Source organism: Diplodia corticola (genome assembly GCF_001883845.1).
Source record: "Diplodia corticola strain CBS 112549 chromosome Unknown scaffold3, whole genome shotgun sequence".
NCBI lineage: Eukaryota > Fungi > Ascomycota > Dothideomycetes > Botryosphaeriales > Botryosphaeriaceae > Diplodia > Diplodia corticola.
In genome coordinates this window covers 483,128-508,415 of record NW_017971482.1, presented here as the reverse complement: position 1 = coordinate 508,415, position 25,288 = coordinate 483,128, and the positions used below count along the sequence as shown (strand labels likewise).

The 25,288-nt window shown below is 57.4% G+C and overlaps 8 protein-coding genes across 8 annotated transcripts; 4 read left to right on the top strand and 4 right to left on the bottom strand.

Moving 5' to 3' along the window:
* Positions 1-9: 9 nt before the first annotated feature.
* BKCO1_3000169 (gti1 pac2 family protein) lies at positions 10-2,139 on the top strand (the record flags this gene model as incomplete). The annotated part of the gene is made up of 3 exons (XM_020274062.1): positions 10-192; positions 307-1,366; positions 1,430-2,139. 3 exons carry the CDS (start codon positions 10-12, stop codon positions 2,137-2,139), a joined length of 1,953 nt encoding a protein of 650 aa, XP_020134687.1.
* Positions 2,140-3,304: 1,165 nt separating this feature from the next.
* On the top strand, positions 3,305-5,497 carry BKCO1_3000168 (cdp-diacylglycerol-glycerol-3-phosphate 3-phosphatidyltransferase; the record flags this gene model as incomplete). The annotated part of the gene is made up of 4 exons (XM_020274061.1): positions 3,305-3,591; positions 3,645-3,726; positions 4,243-4,576; positions 4,797-5,497. The coding sequence occupies 4 exons, from the start codon at positions 3,305-3,307 to the stop codon at positions 5,495-5,497; spliced, it is 1,404 nt and encodes a 467-aa protein (XP_020134688.1).
* Positions 5,498-8,325: 2,828 nt separating this feature from the next.
* BKCO1_3000167 (uncharacterized protein) lies at positions 8,326-11,134 on the bottom strand (the record flags this gene model as incomplete). Its single annotated transcript, XM_020274060.1, has 2 exons — positions 8,326-10,076; positions 10,129-11,134. 2 exons carry the CDS (start codon positions 11,132-11,134, stop codon positions 8,326-8,328), a joined length of 2,757 nt encoding a protein of 918 aa, XP_020134691.1.
* Positions 11,135-11,708: 574 nt separating this feature from the next.
* Positions 11,709-13,421, bottom strand: BKCO1_3000166 (wd repeat protein; the record flags this gene model as incomplete). Its single annotated transcript, XM_020274059.1, has 1 exon — positions 11,709-13,421. The coding sequence occupies one exon, from the start codon at positions 13,419-13,421 to the stop codon at positions 11,709-11,711; it is 1,713 nt and encodes a 570-aa protein (XP_020134692.1).
* A 418-nt stretch (positions 13,422-13,839) lies between these two features.
* BKCO1_3000165 (uncharacterized protein) lies at positions 13,840-14,691 on the top strand (the record flags this gene model as incomplete). The annotated part of the gene is made up of 1 exon (XM_020274058.1): positions 13,840-14,691. One exon carries the CDS (start codon positions 13,840-13,842, stop codon positions 14,689-14,691), a length of 852 nt encoding a protein of 283 aa, XP_020134693.1.
* A 328-nt stretch (positions 14,692-15,019) lies between these two features.
* BKCO1_3000164 (pfs domain protein) lies at positions 15,020-18,903 on the bottom strand (the record flags this gene model as incomplete). Its single annotated transcript, XM_020274057.1, has 2 exons — positions 15,020-18,125; positions 18,194-18,903. The coding sequence occupies 2 exons, from the start codon at positions 18,901-18,903 to the stop codon at positions 15,020-15,022; spliced, it is 3,816 nt and encodes a 1,271-aa protein (XP_020134662.1).
* Positions 18,904-19,686: 783 nt separating this feature from the next.
* BKCO1_3000163 (uncharacterized protein) lies at positions 19,687-20,395 on the top strand (the record flags this gene model as incomplete). The annotated part of the gene is made up of 2 exons (XM_020274056.1): positions 19,687-19,892; positions 19,939-20,395. The coding sequence occupies 2 exons, from the start codon at positions 19,687-19,689 to the stop codon at positions 20,393-20,395; spliced, it is 663 nt and encodes a 220-aa protein (XP_020134660.1).
* A 1,777-nt stretch (positions 20,396-22,172) lies between these two features.
* BKCO1_3000162 (mfs sugar transporter) lies at positions 22,173-25,079 on the bottom strand (the record flags this gene model as incomplete). Its single annotated transcript, XM_020274055.1, has 16 exons — positions 22,173-22,461; positions 22,523-22,619; positions 22,671-22,718; positions 22,768-22,810; positions 22,874-23,101; positions 23,149-23,216; positions 23,271-23,286; positions 23,343-23,564; positions 23,598-23,669; positions 23,722-23,754; positions 23,828-24,087; positions 24,135-24,223; positions 24,275-24,395; positions 24,454-24,491; positions 24,547-24,640; positions 24,707-25,079. 16 exons carry the CDS (start codon positions 25,077-25,079, stop codon positions 22,173-22,175), a joined length of 2,091 nt encoding a protein of 696 aa, XP_020134661.1.
* Between the last annotated feature and the right edge of the window lie 209 nt (positions 25,080-25,288).

Here is a 25,288-nt window from a genome sequence, read left to right as displayed (position 1 = left end):
ATAGGCTGAATGCTTCGCGTTCTGCACCCCGAGTCCCGCTTTGGTGGGGACCACTACCGCGAAAACGTGGTGGGAAAGGACCTCTACTCCCCGCTGCTCGACTACAGCCTCAGGACCTTCGCCTCCAGCGACCAATTGGCCTACGCCGGACTCCCAAAACCCTCCATCGCCAGCCCTTCGCTACCAGCAGCTGTAAGTCGCGCTCCCTGCCTCCGCAACACTCGCATAAGCTCCTCCATCAATAAGCTTCTATCCTTCCCCTTCCGGCCGCTGCACCGAGCTACCTTGCCTAATTGAGTCTTGCAGCCCGGCGCTATGGACTTCAACGACGATCACAGAGCCCACAACTCCAGGACTCTGATGCCTATCCGCTCCAGCAGCGCCTACATGTCGCCGCAGAGCCAGACCAGCTCCAGCAATGGCTCCTACTCGCTCGCCCCCTCGACCATGCGCCACGACAGCTCGTTTCCCTCGCCGTACAGCGACTCGCCAGTGCACTCTAATTCTTCCTACTTTCCGCCTGCCCACGCCACCCACGCCCACCCCTCCCAGGCCACCAAGAGTCTGGCCCTGGCAAAGCTGCCGGGTGCTCTTCCGGCCCACTCCCTCGCCCATCGTTATACCAGCGGCAGCTATTCCGAGTCTCAGACCAGCGACAGCGACCGCCTCAGCCTAACAAGAACGACCAGCGCTTCGCCCGTCGCGCCGAACGTCAACTCCATCCCGCCCGTCCCGTCTAATCTTAATGCCAACATGCAGCCTACATGGCACGGCTTCGTCCACACCACCCAGGACGCTCTGACCATCATCGAGGCCTGTCTTAATGGTACTCTTGTCCATTGCCCGCGCCGACCGCACGACAGAGAAAGGGCCTCCCTTATCCGGAGCGGTTCCGTCTTCGTATATGAAGAGTCGACCTCCGGTATCAAGCGATGGACCGATGGCCTGTCCTGGAGTCCCAGCCGTATCATGGGCAACTTCCTCGTCTACCGCGAACTCGAGCGTCCATTTCCACCAGGCGAGAAGAAGAGGGCAAACCGCCAGCGTACCAAGAGTGCTCGCACCGAGCCGTATTCCCGGTCCAGTGGCCCCCCTTCTCACTACGGCGACGAGCCTTCATACGAAATCCCCGATTCAAAAGATAGGAAGATCACCGGTTCACTGGTCGACTCCTATGACTTCAAACGCGGTGGCTTGCTCAAGAGGACCCTGAGCGTCACTGTTAACGGCTGCACACACCACTTGATCGCGTACTACACTATCGAGGATGCCAAAGATCAGTCCACTCTCTTTCGACCGGGTCACGATCATCGTCTAGCGAATTGCCATCCTCGCAAGGAGCTTATCACTGAACAGAAGTTCCGGAGTGAGCAGTCCCCCGCCCCGTAGATTTTTTTTTTGTTTGGATCACAGCTGACAGCAAAACAAGGCCCTATCCAGGACCCCGATGATGTGCTTCCGTATCCACCTTATATCGGCATGTCTGGCATGTCTGGCCCCATTGGCTCATATGCCTCTCAGTATCACCCTCACCAGCCTTACCAGCCTGTCATGCACGGCATTTCGAGCGCCATGCACCCCGCATATCACACCTCTTCGCAGCCCATGGCCAGCCTTCACGCATCCGCAAGCAGTGGCGCGGGCTATTCCGCGATTCGCACGAGCTCTTCGAGTCCTTCGGCCGTATTTGGAGGGAGTGGACAGATGATGCCTGGGTCTAGGCAATCTCAAGGCCTGATAAGCCCGTTGAACAGTTTGCAGTTGGGGCAACCGCATGGACACCAGCCCCGGTCTGGATTTGAAAACGTCGCCACGGAGATGCAAGGGCCGGGTTCCCTCGACTACCCGCCGTACCAACACGAGACGTCGTACACAACGGCAGCAGGCTCAGCTTTCGGCCAGAACTTTGGGTTTGAGCAGTCCAGCCACGGAATGGCGAGCCAAGCGCCGTACCACGGCAGCATCAGCGACATCAGCGAGGATTCGCAGGTTTCTCCGGATCACATGTTTGGAGAGGGGTCGGTGCAACCGGGTGGAGCATATCCATGCTACTCGAGCTCTGAAGCACAGCACTCGCGGCACGACACACTGGGCGCCTTCGACGAGAAGGCCCCTCATTTTTCGAACAACTTCAGCTGAGCGGTTTTCTTACGACGATGATGCGTCAAATTCTCCGAGTCTACGAATGATTGGATTTCTTTTGTCTGTTTCCTGTTCTCTGTACGATGTACTGGCGAGTCTCGGTGTTGGTGGGATCGTTCTGTTCACAACATTTCTGCACTGGGTGGCGCTAGGCCACATGGGCTTCATTCGCTCTCGATACCACATTTCCCTTCGGATTGACGCGGGGCCCGAATCGTGGAAAGCTGGGCATTCAGGCCGCAAGTCATCTTTCCACCGCTACCTGCATATGTCGGGAGCTCTCTCGATACCCATCCGGATACTTCCGCGTCTCATTTCTTTTGCTCGTATATTGCTTCGTTATCACCAATTGAATACGTCTAGCTGTCCACTGTGTCCTGAGGTAGGGCTGGGCCAAAAGCAGGGCGGGGCTGCACAAGCGTAGGGCGGGGGGTCAGGCGTCTGCTTCACTTGGTCGTCGAAAAAACATTGTCAGGCAGATATATTTAGAATTGGCCGGCTGCTACTTGAGTCTGGCACCGAGTATGGAAAAAGCGTCGCGAGATGATAAAGGCAATGCACTAATGTCTCAACGTGGTTGCGTCCGGTGCCCTACAGGCGCGTCCAGGACCATGCGTCGAAGAGACAGAGTTAATCACCATCTCGGCGGCCCACGTCGTCGGTGACGTTGGCGGGTGTGGATGAGCCTCGCGCAGCCCCTGGCTCGAGGGCCCTATAGCAGAGCCGTTGCGGTGGTGTGGCTGCATATACTTCGGGCGGACCACGAGCTGACATGAGAGATTCGCGTCGGCCCGCTGGGGGGCGATGGCGCGGGCACGGCGCTTAGTCAGGGGCGGCGGCGGACGCGCCGTTTCGGGCTGGGGCGTGTGCGCGACGAGTAAGCAGAGTGCGAGTCGAGCAGCAAAATTGGAGCGCAGCGGACAGCGCACCGGAAGGCGTGGAAGACAAGGCGCAGCGACAGGGACGGATCTCGCTTGACGTGCACGCGCCGTACGTTTGCCAAGGCCGGGGCAAGCAATTCCAATTCCTCTGCGCCAGGACGCTCCTCTGACCTGCTCTGACCTCACACAGCCAGCCTCCATTCGCCCTGCCACCCCCCCATCGCCACCAGCCGTGTCCTGTCCCGCCGAGCCTGCCGTTCCCAGCACCATGCGATAGTGCCATGGCCATCAATACGCAGCAGCCCACCGCCCTTCTCGCCCGGCTGGTTGCGCGCTCAGCGCCGCTGTCGTACCCTCCGCGTCGTACGCAATTCCCAGCCATTGGGCCGCGAGCGCTGCTCCAAATCCGCACGTGGGCCTCGCCTGCCTCGCCTGCCTCGCCTGCTGCCTCTGAGCCCGCGCGGAGCCCGCGCCTGCCGTTGGGCTGCAACACCGCCGCCCGCATCGCTGCGCTGGGGACCAGACCGTCGCAGCAGGGTGTCCGGCCTCGAGGTGCTATCGCGCCCAGGTGAGTGCCGCCCTCTGTCCGTGTCTGACGCCTTACTCATGCGTGAGGGGCAGCAGCTTCTCCACAGCGACGGCTTGTAGGGCGGCACACGACCAGCCCGAGGGACCGCAGGGAGACCGCCGCCACGGCCAGACGGTGAGTGCTCTTTTCTTTGCATCCGCTGCCCGCATGCTCTCCTGCCTCTGGTCTGTGTCCGCCTTCTGAATCGTGCCCCCGAATGCACACTGCTCCTGCCGTCTGCTCAACTCCGTGCTATTCTGGCCCTGACGCGGCTTTCCACGTGCGCCTGCACTACCTCAAACGTCATAACACTTGCTTCTCATCTATTTGCTTCCCTCACCCTCACCATCCTACGGTCGTACGATCTGCTGCCTCGCTGACTCGCCGCTGGTCGATGCCGAGGATGCGCGGCAGTTGAGTGCCGAGGTTGTTGCTTGAATTCTATCCCACCGGCGCCCTGATCCTCGCCATTGGCTGCCTATCTTTGCTCTTTCCCTCCGTCCTTGTCGTTCTCGAGCCTTCATTTACCACAGTCGCGGGTCCTGTGGCTCCCTCCACCCCCGTCGTATATTCATGACAGCATCCGCGCAAGGATACCATGCATCTCCAGCCCATCCCTGTGCACATCTGCTAACGAGTCATTGGTGCCAGCCCCAACCAAAAAAGCCTCTGATCGAGAAGACCAAGCAACTCCGGAACCAGCTGAAGTCGCTGACGACGCACGAGGCCGTCTGGAACATACCCAACGTCCTCACCTTCTCGCGCCTCATCGCCGCCCCCGTCGTGGGCTACCTGATTCTGCACGACCATCATGCATGGGCTCTGGGCCTCTTCGCCTATGCCGGCATCACGGACCTCCTCGATGGATGGATCGCTCGTCGGTGGAATTTGCAGACTGTCGTCGGTAGCGTTGTCGATCCCATGGCTGACAAACTCTTGATGGCCGTCACTGTTGGCTGTCTGGCCGTCAAGGGAGCATTGCCCGGTATGCCCCGGCTTGAGTCCTGCGCACACGCCCACACACACCCCCCTATTCCCCGCATCTGTGATCATCCACACCGCCGTCAATCCCCCGCCCCGCTCCGGTCCACCCTTCCTCCCCGCATCCCATCCCATCCATGTCCCCGTTTGGGCTTTGCGTTGGGCCGAGATGTCATCTGTCGGAGACAACTGGCCGGCTTGCTGATACCTTTGTCGACGTTTAGGTTCGCTCGCTATTTTGATCTTCGGTCGTGACGCGTCGCTCGCAATCGCCGCCATTTACTTTCGCTACGCCTCGTTGCCCTCGCCCAAGACGTTTGCTCGTTACTGGGATTTTTCTCTGCCGTCTGCTGAGGTCCACCCGACGACCGTGTCCAAGTTCAACACTTTCCTCCAACTTGCCCTGATCGGGTTGACTCTTCTCTTTCCTGTGATTGCAGCCTCGCCTACCCATGATGCAGCCACCGACGCCGCCGTATCAGCTTCTCTTGCCACAGAAGGAGGCCGCTCCGACCATGCTGACGCCTCTCGTCCTTCCTTTTCCACTGCTCCCCCTTCCCCCACCGCGGAAACCACAAGCTCAGCCGCAGTCGCCTCGACCGGAACCCCACGAGGTGAACCCAGAGGACCGGTCATCTCCTCAGCCATCTACAAAGCCACAAACGCAGGAACGCTCTCCTCCGCCGTGACAGGGTTGCAGGTTCTTGTCGGCGTAACCACTGTGTGGAGCGGTTTCAGCTACGCAATCCTCAAGAATGCTGTAACTATTTTGGGATCCGACGAGGCACTGAAGAGAAAGCAAGGCGCAAGAGGAAGAGCGATCATCGGCACAAGTTTTGGACTGGTGTGCCTTGCTGCCGTTTGGTGGGCCATCAGGGCGCAGCAAGTCGAGGAGGACAAGAGGCGGAGTGCTCGGGCACAGTAACCATGTCGTCCCAAAGGAAGCCGACCATGGGCATGGACGGTATGCAAACGTCTGAGAGTCTGAACAAGGAATTGTAAATATGAAGCACAGGCCATTGGGGCACAGCTGGACTGCTTGTAAAAGAAAAGGCAGGAAAAAAAGGTCACCAACATACCTGAGCATCCCGAAGTGCTGTTTGGGAATGGTGAGTGAAAAGGCAACGGGCCTTTGCGCGGTGGGCAGAATATTCGAACGTGCACTGCAAAAAGCTCGATGAGAAAGTGCTACTAACAAAAGCAGATGCCATGGTCTTATACGCGGCGCGTTTCTTGCATGTCCCCCCCCTCACATCCCGCTACGCCACGGCGAAGGTTGACGCTCTAGCGCCGCATTTGTTTTTCCAAGCTTAAGCTTTCAGCTCGCGTCCTACCCGGTGGTGACAAGATGCAGAAAATGGGGCCAAGATCTACGATGAGTGGCCGCTCACTGCGGATGAACGCTCCACTTTTGGAAAAAGCTCTTAGGAATCCACTTTGGCTTTCATGTGTACACAGAGAGTGGGGGCGAGGGTGTGGTTTTAAAGTTTGAGTGGGTGGCGTGAGATATTCTCACGACCAAACAGCTTGTTGGCGTTTTTGCCCCCCGAGCCCTGCCTCTTCACCATACCTACTGCCCAATGGAGCATACAAGCCGCCCTCGCGCGCGTCACACCAAGCTTTGTAGTTCGGCACCAAGCTGCATGTGGCATGTGGACCGATCGGTATGGCTTTTAAACCAACATACATACCCTCAGGCTATCGACCCTTAGCTCCTCCGTAAGGCCTGTTCTCCCCATCCTTAGTTTTCCATTACGCCGCGAACTTACAAAATCCAGCGTGCGGATGTGCTTCTCCTTGGCTATCAGGCTATCGCCACGCTGCCACGTCTCGTGGGGGCATTTTGGCCGCGCTACCAATGGGCGTGATAAGCGGCCGATCGCTAGATCCAATCGGTGATGGGCGTTTTGCAACACCGATTTGTTCCTTGAAATGGTCACGTCCGTCGGCCTGGATTCAAATTTCCTTTGGTCCGCTCGTGGGGGGGTGTTCCTTCCGCCCGGCTTCATACTTTAATAATTTCGGGGGCCAGCAATTCGGGCCATGCGTTCCTACTGTCAATTGGGAACGCGCTCCAGCAGCTGGGGGGTGCTCGCAATATAATGTGGATAGGCGGCACCGGTTTCCGGCACAAGTCGCCTCGTTTGCGAAACGGCCTAACCTTAGCGGAGACAATTGTAATGCTCCAGAAGCAGCGTGGCTCCGCGCGCCTTCTCCCGTCTCATGATTTTTTTTTTTTCCCCCCTTTAAGAACCAACAACCTCCGTCTTGCCATGTAGCTGGCTTAGCACGTTCACTTTTCGGCCAATGCAGCTCGAAAATGGGAAATGGGAAGGGAAGAAAGAAAAGCGGGTTCCCATCCATCCCGCGCCATTTCATCACTTCCGGAAAACGATAGCCTAGTGTATGTGGTGATGTGCCTCAAGCGTCAGTTTAAGTCGGAGACTAAGCATTACCAAGCGCCAATAGATCCGGGGCCGAGGCTGGCATTTGTTGGTGGCACAAGGGGGCTTGAAGTATGCAAGCATTCTCTCTCGAGGCCATCAACCGGGGTGAAAACAGACGAGAGTACTTACGTTGAACGGATTGCAGTTCTGGCGGAAAGGCCCCCTCAATCGGAAGAAGCAGCATGAGTTCGACCACCTTTCCTCCCTGGATCCAGCACCCGAGGACTGCTCAATCAGATCGGCAACCCTTCGACGCAGTACGATACGTCTTTCCAACCACCGAACTCGGCCCCCACCCGCTAGTAACCTTCTACCTGCCACGTTCGGAAGCATCTTGCCGAAAGAGATGGACGTCCATCCCAGTAACTCTCTCGCCCATGCGCTGGCGTATTCCGCCGACACAGCACAGCCAGCCGGAAATGCTGCCGCCAGACGTACACAGCGTGATGGTAGACGATTCGATGGCGAATCCGTTCCGATGCTTGACCTCGCAAAAGCATCGAGGGCTGTTGTGAAAGGCATACACAATAGGCCATTCCCTCCAGCTGATAATCACTAACAGACAGGGCGGTGGCGTCATTGCAAGTCCCCATCCTCCTTTACAACGTTGCAAGGGAACCTCAAACACCTCAAATTGGCGCACACGTTTAGATATATATATATATAGAGAGAGAGAGAGAGATGCGCTGCCGGAAAACCTGTTTTTCCCTCGGATAATACAGACATAAAACTACACACAGCAGCACTTTTCAGAGTCAAAAGGGAGAAAGCAAAGGAAAAGAGCCAGACACTAGGTACGTACGAGCAAAACATACACACACAGAGAGAGAGGGACCCTCTCATTTCTCCCCACTCCTGTATCAAAACACGAGACCGACTCCCACAATGAACGCCCATATAAATGCAACAAGAGATGACGGACGAGCCTAACAGAGACACAGACAAAGACGAAATGCCCAGACGCACATGTATGGGGGAGGGCGCGCAAAATGCTAACCAGAGACCACCAAAGCCGGGGAGGGAAGGTTGTGTCGAATAAGGGAAGAAGAAAGAAGACGAAAAAGAGAAAAAAGAATGAACAAAAAGACCTTTCCACCTACCGCACCCTCCCATGTCTGAAACAAAAAACCATGTATATCAAGACAAAACATCCACATCCATTCCATCCACGATTGAACCCGCCCACTCGCTCGTTCTATAACTCCCGCCCCCCAACGAGATACTCGGGGAAACCATGAAAAGAGAGAGAGAAAAAAAAGGGGGTGGGGAGTGGGGGGTAGGGGAGGAAACAACGGTATCGGTACCACTACCTCCGCTGCTCCCCATCGCCATCGGCACCAACCTCCCGACCCTGCCCCTCCGCCCGCGTCTCCTCCTCGGCAGCAGCAGCAGCAAGAGGGGCAGGCGAAGAAGGTTCAGCAGGCACAACCGTAACCGGCGTGTCCGCACCGGACGCCTCCGCCGACGCCGACGCGCTCGCCTCCGCCTCCGCCTCCTCTTCCGCCACGCCATCCCCCCTACTCCTGACCTTCTTCAACAACGAACCGAACGGGTTGCTCAAGCTCCTCGCCCTGCCACCACTTTCACTTCCCTCCCCCCCAGCAGCTACGACAGCAGCGAGAGGCGAACCGACCCCGACCCCCTCACTCTGACTGACCCCCCTGCTCCTCCGCCTCGCCGCCGCCGCCGCCACCGCCGCGGCGCTCGCATCGCTCGGCCCGTCCCGCGGCCCCGCCACGCTCGCGCCCTGCGTCAACCACCCACCGAACCCGATACTGCCACCACCAGCAACGCCCTCAGCTCCATCTTTCGTGTTGCGCCTGGGCCTTCCATGACCATGTCCATGTCCGCCCGTCAAGCTCCGCATCTCGACGCCCTTGCGCAGGCTGTCGGCGACGACGGCGGACAGCGAGGAGCTGAGGGGGCTGGTGAGGGGCCCGGGGACGAGGGAGATGGAGCCGCGCTTGAGGTGGGAGGTGGGGGTTTTTGCCAGGGTTGACGAGGTGGAGGCGGGGGTGGCGGGTTCGGTTTGGGCGGGGCGGATGCGCGGGCTGGGTTGTGGGGGGTGTTGTTGTTGTTGGTGTTGTTTGGATGATGATGATGGTGATGATGATGATGGTGGTGGTGGCGGTTTCTTGCTTGGGGAGGGGGTGGTGAGGGATTTGCGGCGGAGGGGGGTGGGGCCGGGGCCGGGAGGCGTTGCGGGGCGTTCGGCGTCTGCTGCTGGAGTGGCGCTGGATGATGATGCCATGGGCGAGGTGTCCCGGCGGCGGCTGTCGGGGCGCTGGGCGAGGGCCTCGGCCTCCGAGGGGAGGATGGGGGAAGACGTGGTGGCGTGCAGGAGGGGGGGTTGGTTGTTTTTCCGGTTCGCGGTGAGGCTGGAGATGAGGGATTCGTCGGCCCAGGGGTTGGCGGTGAGGGAGTCGTCGTCGCCGATGTCGAGGCCGGCGGGGGTGGTGGACACGGTCACGGCTTGAGAGGGCGGCTCCGAGGTCAGGGTGATGTGCGGGGTGTTGAGACGGTGCACTGATGGACGACGGTGATGCGAGCCGGCGGACGCGTAGGGTGTAAGTGCGGCCATGGAGGAGACGTCGTTGGAGTAGCTCGGACCGTAATGCACTTCGTCGTCTCCGTATTCTTCGGGTCCGAGATGAATGGCGTGTTCTTGCTCCATGGCATGTTCCTCCTCTTCCTCATCCTCTTCTTCCTCGTCGTTGTCGTCCCTTGGACGTCCCGTCGTGATGACCCACACACCCATGAAAGTCATAAGGCAACCGCCAACAAATTCCCCCGCGCCTTTACCGTTCGTGCGCTCGAAATCGCGGTACAAGATGGCCGATCCAAGAATTACGGAAAGCGTGAACAGGACGAATTGCGTAGGGATGACCTGAGTGGCGTCAAAGCGTTGCAGTGCGCGGTTAAGATATTTGATCTGCATCACAGCGGTGGAGACCAGAATCACGACCATGAGGTATGTCACGGGGAAGGTCAGGGCATGAAGCAGCGTGTAGGAGAGCATGGAGGCCACGCCCTTGGTGGAGAGTGCGGTGTATCCGCCTGCAAGAACGTCAGCGGTGGTCACTCCAAACGATATATCACAACGCCCTACCAAACAAACCGACCAGACCCAGGTCGATGAAAATGCTCTTTTTGCCATATCTTGTGCTCGCCCACATCAGCCCGCATATGGTGATCAGCGTCACGCCGAAATACGTCTCGAATTCCCAAGTTTTGATGAGCTCCCAGATCTCATGCGGGCCCAGCTTGGGGTTGTTATCTTGGGCGCTCAGCACAACCGTGACGGCGCCACCAATGGAGATCAGCACGCCCAGAGCGTCCCTCTTGCGGAAAGGCTCCTTCAGCATGATAGGCGCGATTATGCAGTTCGAGATGAGCGCCACGACGCCGAGCGGGGACACGATGGATGCCGGGGCGAAGCCGTAGGCCAGGAAGTTGCCCGCCTCGCCCACGATCATGAGCACGATGCCGATCCACCAGTACGGGCTCTGCAAGTAGCTGGTCTGCTTCTTGGGCGGGTTCCGCAGCCGCTTCGCCTGCGCTTCCAGGCTCGCGGCATCCTCCTCGTCACTCCCCACCGCTGCGCGATCCACGTCGTGGCTGTGCCGGCCGTCTCCGAGGAGCGCGTCCGTCTCGCGCGGCTCGCCGTCGTCTTCCTCGTCGTCGTTGCCTTCGCCGTCGTCGCTGCCGAGCTTGAAGCCCAGTATCTTCCGCGCCTTCGCGTTCGCCTTGGCCATCTCTTCGTCCGGGGTCTGCATGCCGGAGGCGCTCCGCTTGCGCCGCTGCCGCCGCTCCTCAGCCTCGTGGGCGAGCCGCAGATGGGCGTACTTCTGGGTGTTGAGCGCAAAGGAGATGAGGATGTTGCCGACGATGGCGGTGGTGATTCCGATGATGGATGACCAGTCGCCCTGCTCAGAGTTGTCCCCGCCCGCACCGCCGTGGTCCGTCAGAGTGTGGTTGCCGGACGGGTGGGGATATGGTGACGGGGTTGTCGCAGCTGCGGCGGACATGGCGGCGGCGGCGTGGGTGGCAGCAGCCAGGGCGGCGTTCGCGACGACATCGTGCAGCGGCGCCTGGGCGGCGGTTGGGAGCATCATGGCAGCTCGGTGCTGCTGGGTCTGGAGGGGCGGCGCGCTTCTGCGGAGGGTGGTCTGGGGTGTCGGCGGCGGAGACGGGAGGTCGGGCGTGTCAGTCGCGCGGCGGGCGCTGGGCGGAGGTCGGGGCAAAAGTTGGGGATGCTTGTAGCAGACTCATCGGCCTATTCGGAGGAATCGCGGGTGGTGGTGGTGCAGGCCATGCTCCATGCAAGCGCGCTTTGGGAAACAGAGATTTGGGCAGTTGGTCGTGCAAGCGCGGGTGTGCCAAGGCAAGCGCAGCAAGCGCAGCTAGGGTCTCTTGCGTCTCACATGCAGGCGAGATGATCACCCTCTCGCAGCCCCAGCACCATCATCGTGCATCCAATCATCGCACCACGCCCTCGCAGCAAATCACACCCATTCGTGTCGGCGAGATTTGCTCCACATCATCATCTATTTGTCGCGGGTATCATCAGCACGCCTGCTATTTTTGAAGCAGGCTGTATATTTATACAATCCCCATGTCCGAGCGCCTGTGTCCCTGAATGCTCCCAATGCTGTTTCTCAATCCGTTTTTTGCTGCGCCACGAACCGTCTACCGCTTGACCTTCTTCTTGTCCGGCTCGTCTTCCTCTTCGCTCAGCTCGGCATAGATGGTCTTGGGCTGGGTGTCCTTCCACGCGTTGGTGAAAAGGGGGTCCTTTTCGGCCTTTTCCGCGTACTTGAGCAGCGCCTCGCGCGGATCCTCCTCGCGCATCGAGCTAAGCGGGATGTTCTTGCGAATGTGCTCCTTATCCGGCTGGCTCTTGGCGAACGGCGTGGTTTGCGGAATGTGGGGCCTGCGCGGATCACGCGGCTTGCCCGATGCCGTGAGCCCGACCGTCGGATGCCGTGCCGCAAAGCTGGTAGCCGACTGCGTGCCTGGCGTGACGATGCTGTCTGCAGACACGCCCTGGGACAGATCCATCGTCAGGTTCGGGTCGTCGTCGATGTGCCGCTTCTTGGGCACCTTGCTCATCACCATCTTGGCTCCTTGATGCGACATTTCCGGGTTGTACAGCACGTGCGTCTCAGCGTTGGCCGAGCCCGTGACGATCTGGTTCAGCCTGTCGTGCCATTGCACGACGATCAGCGGCGAGCCCGGCGTCACCGGAGTGACGAGTTCCGGGCGCAGGGTCGCCGGGTTGAGAATGTGGAGGTGGCCCGTTTCCGAGCCGGTAATGATGTTCGCGCCAGTGGGGGAGAAGCGGATGTTGGTGCTGGGGAACTGGAACGACGTCGAGGGGTGGGAGACGGTCGAGACGGGCTGCTTGAACTTGCGCGTATCCCATATCTTGATGGTGTCATCTCCGCCCCGAGTAACCACCGTCCTCCCGTCCGGACTGATGTCCAGCCCACCGGTCCAAGTGTCAGGGGTATGAGCGTCTCTGACCTCGCCTGCCGGGCGGGCAAACGGACCCTCGCCACTCCACATGGCCAGACTCCCGTCGTACGCGGCGGCGACCAGCAGGTTGGGGCCTCCTTGTAGGGGTGAAGACCAAGCCACAGCCGTCATGCGGGTGCGGCCCCCGGAGCCAGCAAGCTTGGACTTGTGTACGATGACGTCCTTTTGCGAGCGTTTGTTGTTTACGTCCCATATGCGCAGGGTGCTGTCGGTGCCGGCGGTGAGACACAAGTCGGGGTTGGTCGGATGCCAGCAGCCCGTCGTCACCTCGGACACATGGCCTTTGGTGTTGTGCATGTCACGCAGGTACATGTCTCCCTTCACAAACTCGGTGACGATCTCGCCGTCCCTGCTGAATATCTTGGGCTGGGATGTGGCCGTGACGACCAGAAGCTGATTTGCGTAGTTGGGATTGAAGGCGACATGGTGGATCGGATGGGCCTCGACGTTGGTTGTCTGCTTGGTGGCGGTGGGATCAACCGACTTGAAGGCGCGGATGGTGGTGGGAGTCATGTTGGAGAAGTCGTGAAACTTCATGCAGCAGTCGGTGGAGCCGGTGACCAGGCGGTTGCCCGACTTGTCGAGGGCGATGGAGGTGATGACTCGGTCGTGGGTCTTGATGACCATCTCGTGCGAGGTGGGAAACTCGTCTTCGTCGTCGTCATCGTCGTCGCTGTCGTCGTCGCTGTCCTTGTCGGAGTTGGAGTCGGAGTCGTCTTTCGCGGGCTTGCGCTTCGACTTGTCGATTTGCGCCTGGACGTCGGCCTCGAGCTTCTGCTTGCCAAAGCCGGTGCCGCCGAGGAAGCTCTTCAGCGCATCCTGGTCGACGCCGAAGTCATCAATTTGCACATCACCGTCGGTCATGTTGGCGTTGGCGGCGGTGGAATGACAGAGTGGTGGGCGAGGGCCAGGCAGGCGCCGAACGGTCAACACCGCAGCTGCCAAACTGACGTCGACCACATGGTCCGTGCGCTCCATCTAAACTCCGCGCTGTTTCCGCCCTTGACGATTTTAAATAACAGCTTGCAGTTTGGGACTTCCACACTGCAGCAATGCCGCAAGGCAGAACACCACATTGGGCAACTGAGTAGGTATCCTACATCAGCGCCGGCGCACACGTCAACTTAGATATTCTTTCCTGTTGGTATACCAACCAAGGTTTCCCCTGGCAGACCCTTACCATCACCTCTTGCATCCAAGCCTTTCCCCATCTTCGACATCCCCCGACTCGCCCCTCCCCGCCACAACAAGACCCACCGTTTTGCTCCCAAACCAACACACCATGCTATCCCCAAAACAACAACCACCCAGCCCCAGCCCCAGCCCCAGCCCCTCACCCAGCCCAGAGCCCGCAGACACCACCCAAACCATACAAGACTTCATCCCGCTCCCCGCCCCCGACCAGCTCCCGCCCAGCAACGCGCCCGCACCAACCGCAGGCGGCCGGCTCGTCGCGCTGTACGCCCTCTTCCCGGCCTCGGACGCCGAGCTGCTCGCCATCGCGCGCACATGCCACAGCGACCTCGTCGCGAACGGCCCGTGGGGCGGCGACGACGACGACGACGACGACAATAACAACAACAACAACAACAACCGAGTGACCCGAAACATCTTCCACCCCGCGCCGCAAGCCCTCCTCTTCCCCTCCGCGGACGACGCCGACGCCGACGCCGACGACGACGCTGAGGAACCACGCCGCATCGCACACGTCGTCGCCGCACACCGCGCGATGCTACGCCACTCGCCCGCGTGGTACTCGCGCCTCTTCGACGCAGAAACACTCGTCGTCGCACAGACGGCGGCGTGGCGCACGGCCGGGGTGACGGTGGTGACGCTGGAGCGGGGCGGGGCGTTGCGGGAGGTGGGCGACGGCGGGGCGGCGTACGTGCGGGGGTGGGACGGGTGGACGTTCCGGGCGGAGGCGGTGGGCGTGGTGGTGGTGAACCTGCAGACGGCGAACATGGGGTGGGTCGAGTTCACGACGTGGGAGGACGTGCAGCCAGACGGGTTGGTGGGGGAGGTGGATGGGAGGCGGGGGGAGGCGGTGGCGGGGATGTTGGAGGGTGCGTGTGGGGAGGAGAGGAGGAGGTGGGCGGAGGGGTTGGTGGAGGAGGTGGAGGGGAGGGGGGGATGAGGTGGGTTGGGGTGGAGGTGTTTTGGAAGGGGGGAGTGCTGCGCGAATGTTGGTTGGAGGTTGGGGTTTTGATTGTGTTCAATTTGTAGGGTTGTTCACTGCTGTTGCCATATGGGGAGTTCCGATTTTCCATGGCTGTGGCATTCGATGGCTGGAGTAGAGAAGTATGGAGTCAAACCTTGGTGCGCAGCATGTTCCGCAGAAAATTAACTCCATGTTGTTGCGGCATACCAAAGCAGTTGTAAGCACCCATTCCTACATTAACGAAAAAGAAGCTGACATTCCATCATTCCGAGCAAATGTATGTTGCTCCCGCAATTATACGCCATCAAATCCTTCCACGCATGCCTGAGGGAGCACTTATCACCGATCCATGGGTGAGATCGAGTTCCCCTTTCTGACACCCGTTCGCTATCGCTGCCAAATTCTCCTCCCCCGACCGGCTTCGGAGCTTATGGTTCTGTTGTCCCCGTACTTCTACAACATGGGGCTTCCGCGCCAATGGTGCCTCAGACCTCCCTCGCATGACTGGCTGTGCTGGATTCAGGAAGTGGGCGTCGGGGATCTCGTCGGTGTCTTGAACCACATGGTCTTTATCGTAGCACTCCCCGAATTTAAGCTGTCTCTTCTTTGCGCCCACCGACTCGTGACTCACGCAAATTGACGCCTCGTCATTTCCCCCATCGCCCGTGCCATAGCTAGAGGTCGGTGTCGTAAAGCTCGAGTGCTGAGAGGGCCGGCTGTTGCGCGAGCCATCCTGACTAGAAGAATCGCTATCATTGACCTCCTTCTCTTCCTCATTCTCCTCCTCCTCTGCCGATACAAGCACCTGTCGCTGCCGGTCCATCCCAGCATCGTCGGCGCCGTCAACGGTGACACCAGCATTAATATGCGCGTTCGGCTGACTGTAAAAACGTGTGGACTTCTGTTGTCCCGCCCCGACCAAGCTTTTCAGCAGATTACCACTCTGCCCGAAGATTGTGGCCGCGCCCCTCGCGGCGTACGCATTTAGGTCAGCGGAAGGCCCGACGATAGTCCCAATAGCCGTGTCCGGGACGACCTGGCTCAGACGCTCGCACCGGCAGCGAAAGTCGGAGGGCATGGTGCAGGGTCCGAAGAGGTTGTTGGTGCTGCTGACCTCGCCACCGACGTGCCATTGCAGCTTTGACGAAGATGTGAGATGGTTGCGGGCGAGGGGGCAGCCGGTGACATCGTAGAGGTCGATGAGGGCCGAGACGGTGGCGGCGAGGTAGTCGAGGCCTTTGGGCACGGTGCGGTAGCGGTGGCAGAGGGGGTGGCAACTTCTTGTGGTCGACAGCGTTGCGCTGCCGGCTGTTGTTGTTGCTGTTGTCAGGGGCAGGATGAGGTCCTCGAAGCCGTTGGCGAAAAGAACGAGGGCGTCGATGTCTTTGACGAGGGCGGGCCAGCCGCCGCTGGTTTTCTCGATGGGTCGGCTCTTGAGCCGGAACGGCGAGCGTTCTTCTACCACCGCTTTGAATTCGAAGCCGCAGAGGGTGTCGCGGAGCGTGGCCTTCGGGGTGGCGCCGGGAGCGGTGTCGATTCGAACGGTTTGGTCGAGGAGGTACTCGAGGAGCGACCATATGTCCAGGATCATGTTCTTGAGGTGGTATCCGTCGGAGTTGGAGAGGAGGTTGCCGGCGTCTTGCAACAGCCTCTCCCGGGCGGAACACGTGGATGTGTCCTTGGAGAATAGTTTGATGGGCTCGCCCTCGTCGTTCGTTGGATCCTCGTAGTGTCGAGTTTGGGCGATGTGAAGTATCACGGCGGAGGCAGAAAACAGCCAGCCTCTCTTCTCAGCCGTATCGTAAAGAACTACTGGTGTCTTTTCGGCGACCGAGATGATCCTCTTGTATGGACCACCTACCCTTTGGAAATGGAACTTTCCTTCCTTTGCTCCAAGCTTGAAATCGATTTGACCCGCGCCGAACTGCTGAAAGCCGATCGCCCCACCGGTAATGCTGAGCCTCTGGCTAGCATCTTTGGCGCCAGAGTAATGAATGTTCTCGTAGTTGACTTTCTCGCTTCCAAGGAGGATTTCAGTAGCGCTACACCAACCGACAATTGCTCTCGTTGAGTGGAGCGAGTTCAAGTCGATCTCCTCGATCAACGCCCGAGTGTTGGACTGGCTCAGACTCAGCGCGTCGTGATAAGTGAGACGTTTGTCAGGATCTCTTCCCAGTACAAGGTGCCATTGCACCCTCTCCTCCTGTCTCTTGACTGGGAAAAGAATCGAGGAGAAACCTTTTAGAACAAGGCCTCCGTCATACTCGACCGCGTGGCGAGCTCCCACGATTGCAGCAAGAATGTCAATCGAGATCTCCAAGCCTACTTCGTTTTCTCGCTCCGGTATTGGGAACTTGTATGCAATCATGGCGTTGTCGAACAAGGATAACCAGCACGGGGCCTCAGTGGAATGGAGTGGTCGAGTGGTAAAGGAGATATCGAATATCGGGCCTTCTATCCCCACGAGGCGTCTATTAGCAATGTTGGCTTCGCAGTATGTTGTCGGGGAGCCGGAAGAGCTTTCTCTGAGCGACGCTCCTAGCCAACAGACCTGTTGCGCTAGCTCAATGAGTAGGTCCTCTGGCCCATGAACATGAATCTCAAGAACTCCCGTTTTGAATTCCACGCGTAAAAACGTGTCATCGCTGAAAATGATTGACGACCTCCCGGATTCCATCGCGATCTGCAGTTGAGGAAGGAGCACGTCGTGCGTGTTTGGCCAAAACAAACGAAGGTACTCTGCGCAGGTTGTTGGGTAGGCGTAAAGGGCAGAACCATTCAGAGTTACAATTTCTCTCAGCGGCGTTTTGTTCTCAGCGAATTGAAAGTTGCAAAACTCTCGGGGATTCCAGTCGACGAAAAAGAGAGCGTGGTAAAATGGGCCTGATTTCCGGGCTGCTGATCTCATACTGGCAGCAATGCCATGTCGAAAGTGTTTATGAAAACACATGACGCATCGGCGAGTTGTCCTGAATCCACGGATCGTAGCTTTGACGGTTTTTCTGATGCTACTCATCTTTTCCTGGTCATCACAGTACAGGGACCGCCGCATTGCCTTTGCCAAGTTCTTAAATGGGTCTCCAGAATCGAGGGAATCTCGGACCTTGAAGGCATACACAAGTTCGGCATCTGTATCACCATCTCCATCGCCAAGAGCAATCTCTCGCTCGTCGTCTGGAGGACCATTGGCTTGTATCGCTTTGCCCAAGAGACTGAATCTCTCAAATAGCGATGGCTGAGCCATGAGGTCTCCGAGGCGGGAAAGGGATGGTCGGCCAGTCTCAAGTGTCTTCAGGGCATTGAAACGGAAGTAAGCCGCTATTTTTGGCCCACATATCCTGATAAGCCGGGTAGCGCCTTCGATTAGCTCATCGTTGAGGTAAATGGGCCCGTCTTGTTCATGTGGTGCTCTAGATTGTTGCGCAATTTCGGTTAGATTCAGATTGACCTTCCATCCAGCTTGATGCAGGGGACGTACCTTTGCGAGAGACTATTCAGTCCAGAGGCCACTATTTGAGCAGAAAGGCCAACTGAGTAGTCTCTAAGAAAATCATGGAGACATTTTTCAAGGACCTCTGGAGAGCTGTGAGCCAAGGTGTAAGCAGCCCATGCCTTTGCGCCGGATTGCTCAATCAGAATTTCGCCGAAGACTGCGACAAAGTTTTGGAGAAAGTCTTGTGGGAGGCCAAGAGAGCTTCCCGAGGACTCCACTGAGCTCACCGACGCTGTATCAGTCCCTTTACCAGTGTGGTAACCTGAATCAGAAAAGACTGGCTCCCGTTCGGTATCATGAGCCTCCTTCGACGTCAAGTTGTCGGAAATTAGGTCCGGAGCCATGGCATCAGGGTTGGATCCTTTCTTCGCGCGACCGTTGGATTCGTTACGCAGAGACGATTGTTTCATATCGTCCCTGTGAAGTCTAGCTAAAATGGCATCATTCATGCTCCAGACATCTCCGTTCACCTGCCAACTCTCATCTCTGTCGGGTTTCAAGACATTTGATGCGTTGGTCCGTACCCACGCATTCGAGTCACTCGTGGGAGTTGACCATGAGGGACGATCGTTCTTCGAGGCATCTACGTTGGGCAGGGTCGGCGCATCCTTGAGTCTCTCCTGACTCGACCGTGAGGGAGGCACGGTGTCGATGTGGGTATCTGGCACAGGTTGCTCCTTCGGAAAATCAGACATTCTCAGTGAGAGACGGTCGTATCTTAGTTCGACACGTAATGGGGAATATTCCAAGGAAGGACAAAAGACCAAGCGAGTTGAAAAAGATGGGTGGCTTGTTGGCCGTATTTTGGACATGTGTTCGCCCCCAAAGCCAGCAAGGCTATGCATGCACATCCTTGCTACCTTTGGTGAGACCGACCACGCTGATTGCTGCGCCTCCCAAGGTGCAGTTCAAGGCAGAATCGAGATAAATCTTACATGGCGCTTTCCAAGTACGTATGATTCGACAAGCCCTGACGCCGCCTTGCGATCGTGGGTCCGCAATGCGCCTCGGACCGGCTTGTGTCCCCCCCAGAATTTCATGCCCTTCTTCCAATCACTCTAACGTCCCGAAGACCCATTCACACGGCCCTGCCGGTAGTCCGACCTCATAAGAAACCACTCACATATTGAAGCGAGTAAGGATGCTCCACTTTGGACATTGCTTCGATCTGCATGGCTACTCCATCCTGAAAGCCTGAGCCTTGCAAGCCCATAGACTTCTGGCGGACGGCGCCGATTGTCACAAGCTAGTGCTTACGATGGCCTGCAGGCATGGCTGCATTGCATCTCAGCTGTATGCATCAGAGGCCGTGGCTATGCTACCAGCGAGCCCCAGCGAAGAGATGCTGGTTGCACACTGCTGACTTGCATCTGCCCAGCCTTGCATTATTATCCTGCGTCCCGGAACAGGCTTCCTCGCTTTCATTCAGCCTCGTGCATGCCCGTTTGGCCGCATGCCATCAGGACTGTCAAAGTTCAATGAGTCCTCTCCCAGTTTTCTTACCCACTGCTCGGGCTCTCCGTTGGTTGTATTCACTTGTCAGCTTTGGTTTTCCACACAGTACCCGCTTCGCACCAGACACGACAGTCATCAACTCAACGCCGAATCGCTACCGGCAAAGTGCGGAGAGCTTGTCGAGACTACTTGCATTGCTGTCGAAAGGCTCAAAAAGGCTGATGTGGAAGTGAGTGGCAAGAATGACCCCACTCATGGAGAGAATAGTCCTCCAGCAACTCAGACCTCGAAGAGCGTTTGGGCACCATCGAAGAAATCCTCCTGGAGCAGCAGTTGCGGAAGCAGCAGGAAGAAGGCGCCAATAAAGTCGAAGAGGACGCAGCCAAAGAAGCTCAGGCCCACGAGGACCGCTTCAAAGCCATACAGGAGGAAGTGGACAGCTTCATCGCCGAGAAGAAGGAGAAGCGCGTTCATGCCGAGGCAGAAGCGCAAGCGGCACGCGAAGCGGCGAGGCGAGATGCCGAAACGAAGGCGGACTCGGACCGGCAGGCGGAGCGGGAGAGGATGAGGAAAGAAGCGGAGGCGGAAGCGGAAGCAGCAGCAGCAGCGGTGCTGGAGCGGCAGCGTGCTGAGGAGGTTGATCGGAAGATTGCGGCTGCTGTGGCTCAAACGGAGAGGGAATGCGATGCCAAGATTGCGGAGGTCCCGGAGGCAGCGCTCAGGATGACGTAGGAGGCCAAGGCTGTGGCTGAGAAAGCGAAGAGATCGAAGAAGCTGGCTGAGGCGGAGGCTGCGAAGAATGCAAGGGATGTAGAGCAGCGCAGGGCGGAAGAATAGCAAGTCGAGATTGTGAAAGAGTATACGAGTTTGATGGAGGACTACAGAAGCCGGCTGGAGCTGCAGATCTGGGGGCTTCGCAAAGGGAAGCATGGCTTCGCGGGCAGGGAGGAGCGGAGAGTGGCACGAGCCGACATATGCGGTATGCAACGCCAGTCCGCCAAAAACGTTCCGAGAGAGCAGTGTCGCAGGTCATCACACCGTGTGCCACCTTGTTGTGGCAGCCGCAAAAGTCGTCAGCGGGGAGCCAGCTGTACCAGTTAATGGTTTCGCAGGGGTGGAAACCAATATACATGAGGACTACAGGTAGGTCTATTCGAAGGCATCTTTAGGAGATTGCAAGAGCTAAAGAAATCAGCACTTGGGCAGACATGGTTTATGGGTCATCAGCCTCTTCACGTATACTTTTTCTCGCCCCAATACTGACCGCAGATCGAACCTTCTTCCCCAGAGAGATGTGAAGACGGAAACGCACCGTTAGAATACTTGGTTATTGGCCGCAATTGGGTTGATGAATATGCGCTTGAGAGTCACGGAATTGACTACAAGCTTTCGCCATGGGATTCGTACATGCTGGACCCCAGTATCTCCGCGGTAGGCTCCATCAATATTTGGCATCAAAAAGACGGAAAATTTGCTAAACCAAGCTGCAGGATGTCATCGACGAGCTGGTCCATTTGACAATGCTCATGCGTGAGGTGGGCCAGCAGCGGCAGCTTCGTTTGTACGCCTCCGGTAATCACGCGGAAAAAGCGACATGATCGGCCACCGAAGCCCAGGAGTATGAGCCGTCAGTGTTGTTCGACGGTCTTCCCTTGAGCCGCCACGCCGCCCATGCGGGCTCGGAATGGCGGCGAGAACGGGAGGAAGCGGTCGACGACGACGAGGCGCGATCAGAGACGAACAAGTCCCGCGCCGCTTCTTCGTGGGCTCAGAGCGATGATTGTTCAATCTGGTCCAAGAAACTTGGAACGGCGTCAACATCTGCTACTTCTCTTATTTTTGAGGGCTCGGAACTAAAGGGTGGTGGTGGTGGGCTGAGGCCCCGCGGCGCGGCGGGTCTGAAGCACCACCGGGATTGAAAGCTGCAGCTTGCCGTTCTAGACCTGACATGTCATATCATATACCAGGACGTAAAGTGTGACAAGATGGAAAGTGACGTTTTGGGCAAGCTTCCGCCAGCACTATGCCGCATGACACCCCGTTGACAGGTACATTATTGTCCTTGGGGAGGCCACCATGTCGATCACCAGCAATATTCTTCCGCTGATGAGATTTAGGCATCTATGTGGCACATATTTCTCTCTAGCATTCCTTTCAGGCAGCAGAGGTGCAAGGCTGAGAAAGCGGGGTAAACTGCTGCCCTTGTTATGTACCACCAACGCTGCACGCATGCTGCATTTCAGCTACGCTAGAAAACCGTACACACATTATCTACTGGGCTACTGCACGCCTCCGGTAGTTCTGTCCGGGCGTGCATCTTGCTCAGCCTCATGCGCAACGGCAAGTTATGCGACCCCCCCGATCATGCTCAAGTCTGCCCCGCGGCTACGTAACACAAAGAAAACATCAATACCAATCATGAGAGTACAACCGACTGCGCCACCAACGCCTTGGCTCGAATAAGCTCAGCCTGCAACCCTCGGGACATGCCTTCCTGCAGCCCGCGGCTTTACCAGTTTCCTACTTTTGCGACGGAGACGGACGGACCCAGCTCCCGCATCTCATGGCCATTTTCAGAGTCCTGAGTTATCGAACGGTCATCATTGGACCCAGCCTCCCAGTTGTCCTGTTCGTCCGTCGGCCATAGGGTAGGGCTTTTGGCATATTTGCGCAAGAGCACATACCGCCGAACCCAAAACAACAACTGACGCCAGCCGTAAGACATGTGTTCTGAGGTCCTCTTGTTGAAGACCTTGTCGAGCTGCTCGAGACTGAGGTCTTTCGTCTCGGGGACAAATCTGCGCCCCACGAGTAAGATGAATGCTGCAAAGAACGTTGGGGTGCCTGGAGGAGGCTTACAGTAAGATCATGAACCACCCTGCGAAACACCAGGCGGCATACCAGCCAAAGGTGCCGGCTGGCGTGAAGCTCCTCAGAAATTGCGGGTACGTGATGGCTTCGCGGTATGATCAGTGTGAGGTGGTTTTGAGGGAGTGTCTGTACTTACCGAGGATGCCGTTGAACAGCCAAAGCACCGCTGTGGCGATTCCCATCCCTGTTGCGGTTGTTCAGCAGTAGAGCTTTTGGAGAGGTCGTCGACTTACCCAGGTCGCGACTGTGGAGGGGCATGCTCTCCGCGGAATAGACCTTTGAGATTAATCAGCAAGTTATTTCGTGGCATGTATAGTGAAAGGCGAAGCCAAGACTTACGAACGGAACAGGTCCCTCTCCGGGGCTGTATGCGGCGGAAAATAGGTACATGCCCACAAGTAGCAAAGGCGTGGTCCCTTTTGCAGCTAGAGAAATGGCGATGAAGGCTTGGAAGATGGCCATAAACGGAAAGGTACTGAGGAGTAGGTTGCGGCGGCCAAAGGTATCAATAGTAAAAACCGCCGGCAGGGCACACAGGAAGTTTATGATGCCGAAGCCCATTCCGGCCTGTCGTATGTGAGCAGCGTTGTCTCACCAAGGTTACGGTAACGTACCAGCAGCGCCGAGGTAACCGGAAAGTGTGCCTGCTCGTAGAAAACCGATACCGAATAGTATACGTGGACTGATGGCAGGTGTGTCAGATCGTAAGCCGAGTGGATTGCGAGCTGCTACTTACCGTTGACACCGCAGAACTAAACGTCAAGATCAGCTTCGTCAAGCCCAACCATTTGGGTACAGTGAAGTATACCTGCTGAAGAAACATCACAATGAGGCTGGCTTGGAGCGCTCTCCTACTTCTTGGCTGACCAAGCAGCTGTTTCAGTCCAAAGAGTTGCTTAGCGCCCCTTTGCGTTTCGAAAACCTCGCGCTCGTTCTTGAGTTGATGATAGAGGAGAAAGAAATCACGCCCTGCCTGAAGCTTCAAATGTCTCAGTCGACAAAGCGAGTCCCAGACCTTGAGATAGAGCTTCTTCTGCTCGGCTTTGTCCTTGGTATCAAGAGCTTTGTCCAGCAGCCATCGAGGGCTCTCGGGTACGGTATAGATGTAGGCCATGACGACTAAAGGTAGTATCATCTGATAAGGTCATCAGTGTTTGGATCTATGGGAATTTATCGAGCCGGCTTACCGGCGCCGCAAGCATCATGCGCCAATTCAAGCTCTATAGATACGAGTTCAGCCGCTGTAAGTGCTCAACAGTGTTCCGGGAGAGGCTGCGGAAGCAGGATACTTACACAGTTGGTACCAAGGAGATGTACAGTGTTTGTGATATTCGTGTACTGGATATTCGAAGCACCGTGAATATGAGGAGGGAGAATTCCAGAACTGTTGAACTTTCCCAAGGCATCATCCCAGTGGATTGCATAAGCACCCTGGGAACGCGTGTCGTTCTCGGACAGATCGAAAGTGAAATTTCCGAAGGCGCGACAGTCATTAGAGGAGCCGTCTGAGATGGCGTGTAGAGCCACACCAGCTATGTATCCGAACATTATCCCTGTTTACGTTAGGTGCTTGTGATGCAACAACGAGATGGAGAGGTACCTGCAGCAGTCCACATTTGCCACATCATGACCAGAGCACCTCGAACATTTGCCGGTGCACATTCTGCTGCGAATACAGGAATGGTGGCGCTGTGATGATGTAAGAACACTAGCAGTTGGAATGACCTCTGCCGAAGATACCTTTTGGGGCCGATTCCGAAGCCGAGAAGCAGGCGAGCTACAAAGAGCTGTTGCCATGTCTGAGCGAAGCCTTGACCAAGGCAGGTAACAAAGGAGACGAAACAAGTGATGAATATCGTCCCTGGTAAAGGCGTAGCGTGTTAGCAGCCAAGTCACAAAGCACCAGTGTTGTACCATACCTCGACGACCAAAGATCTTGTTGAGCGGATGGTTCAGCCTGAGATATGACATCATGATCAACATCCTTAGTGTGGGGCTGCAGGGGCGCTCACCAACACGTAACAGCACAGCACAAGTACGGCGCCGCGTTCACGAGACCAAGGATGTTCCCTTGGATGTTGAGAGCGTACTGGTAGTAGATCTGGGCTGAGTGTGGGCAGAAGGTCAGCAGTCAGCACTCGCCTCGCTACACTTTCCGACGAGGCTACGAACCTGAGCTGACAGCCGACTCGTCCCAGCCTTGGACTGCGGCTCCAATTGAACAGATGACGACAAGTGCGTATAGGGTCCACGTCTGCCGGAATCTATCTCTACCTTTCTGCTCTGCCTCCCATTGAAGACGCTTTTTCTCGTCCGAGCCTTCACGGTACTCGAGAGCATCTCGGGGACGATTGAATGCGTCCTTGTCCTGGGCCAGCTTTGCACCGCGGCTAATGTAATCCCTGTCGTCTTCCAAGCCAGTCTCGGCGACGAAAAGGTCAATCTCGACGGCCATTTTGCCAGGCTTCCATGTTGCGAAAGGCGCCGTGATGCGCTGTAGCTGCTCCGGGGTGGGGTTCCGTCGCGAAGGACCATCAGATTCCATGATGGAAGGCTGTTTGATGCTGAGCGATGCTTCGTTCCACCCGGGTATATATGCCCTTGGCTTGAAGGACTGCGGCTGAGGAGACGAGGCTCGTCCCTCTGGAGTCAGTCAGCCAAGGCAGAATCTTGCCATGAGGTCATACAAAAGTAGGCAACTAGGCTGACACGTCGAATCAATAGAGCTGAGCGACCATCCGAGTCAGTGGAGTC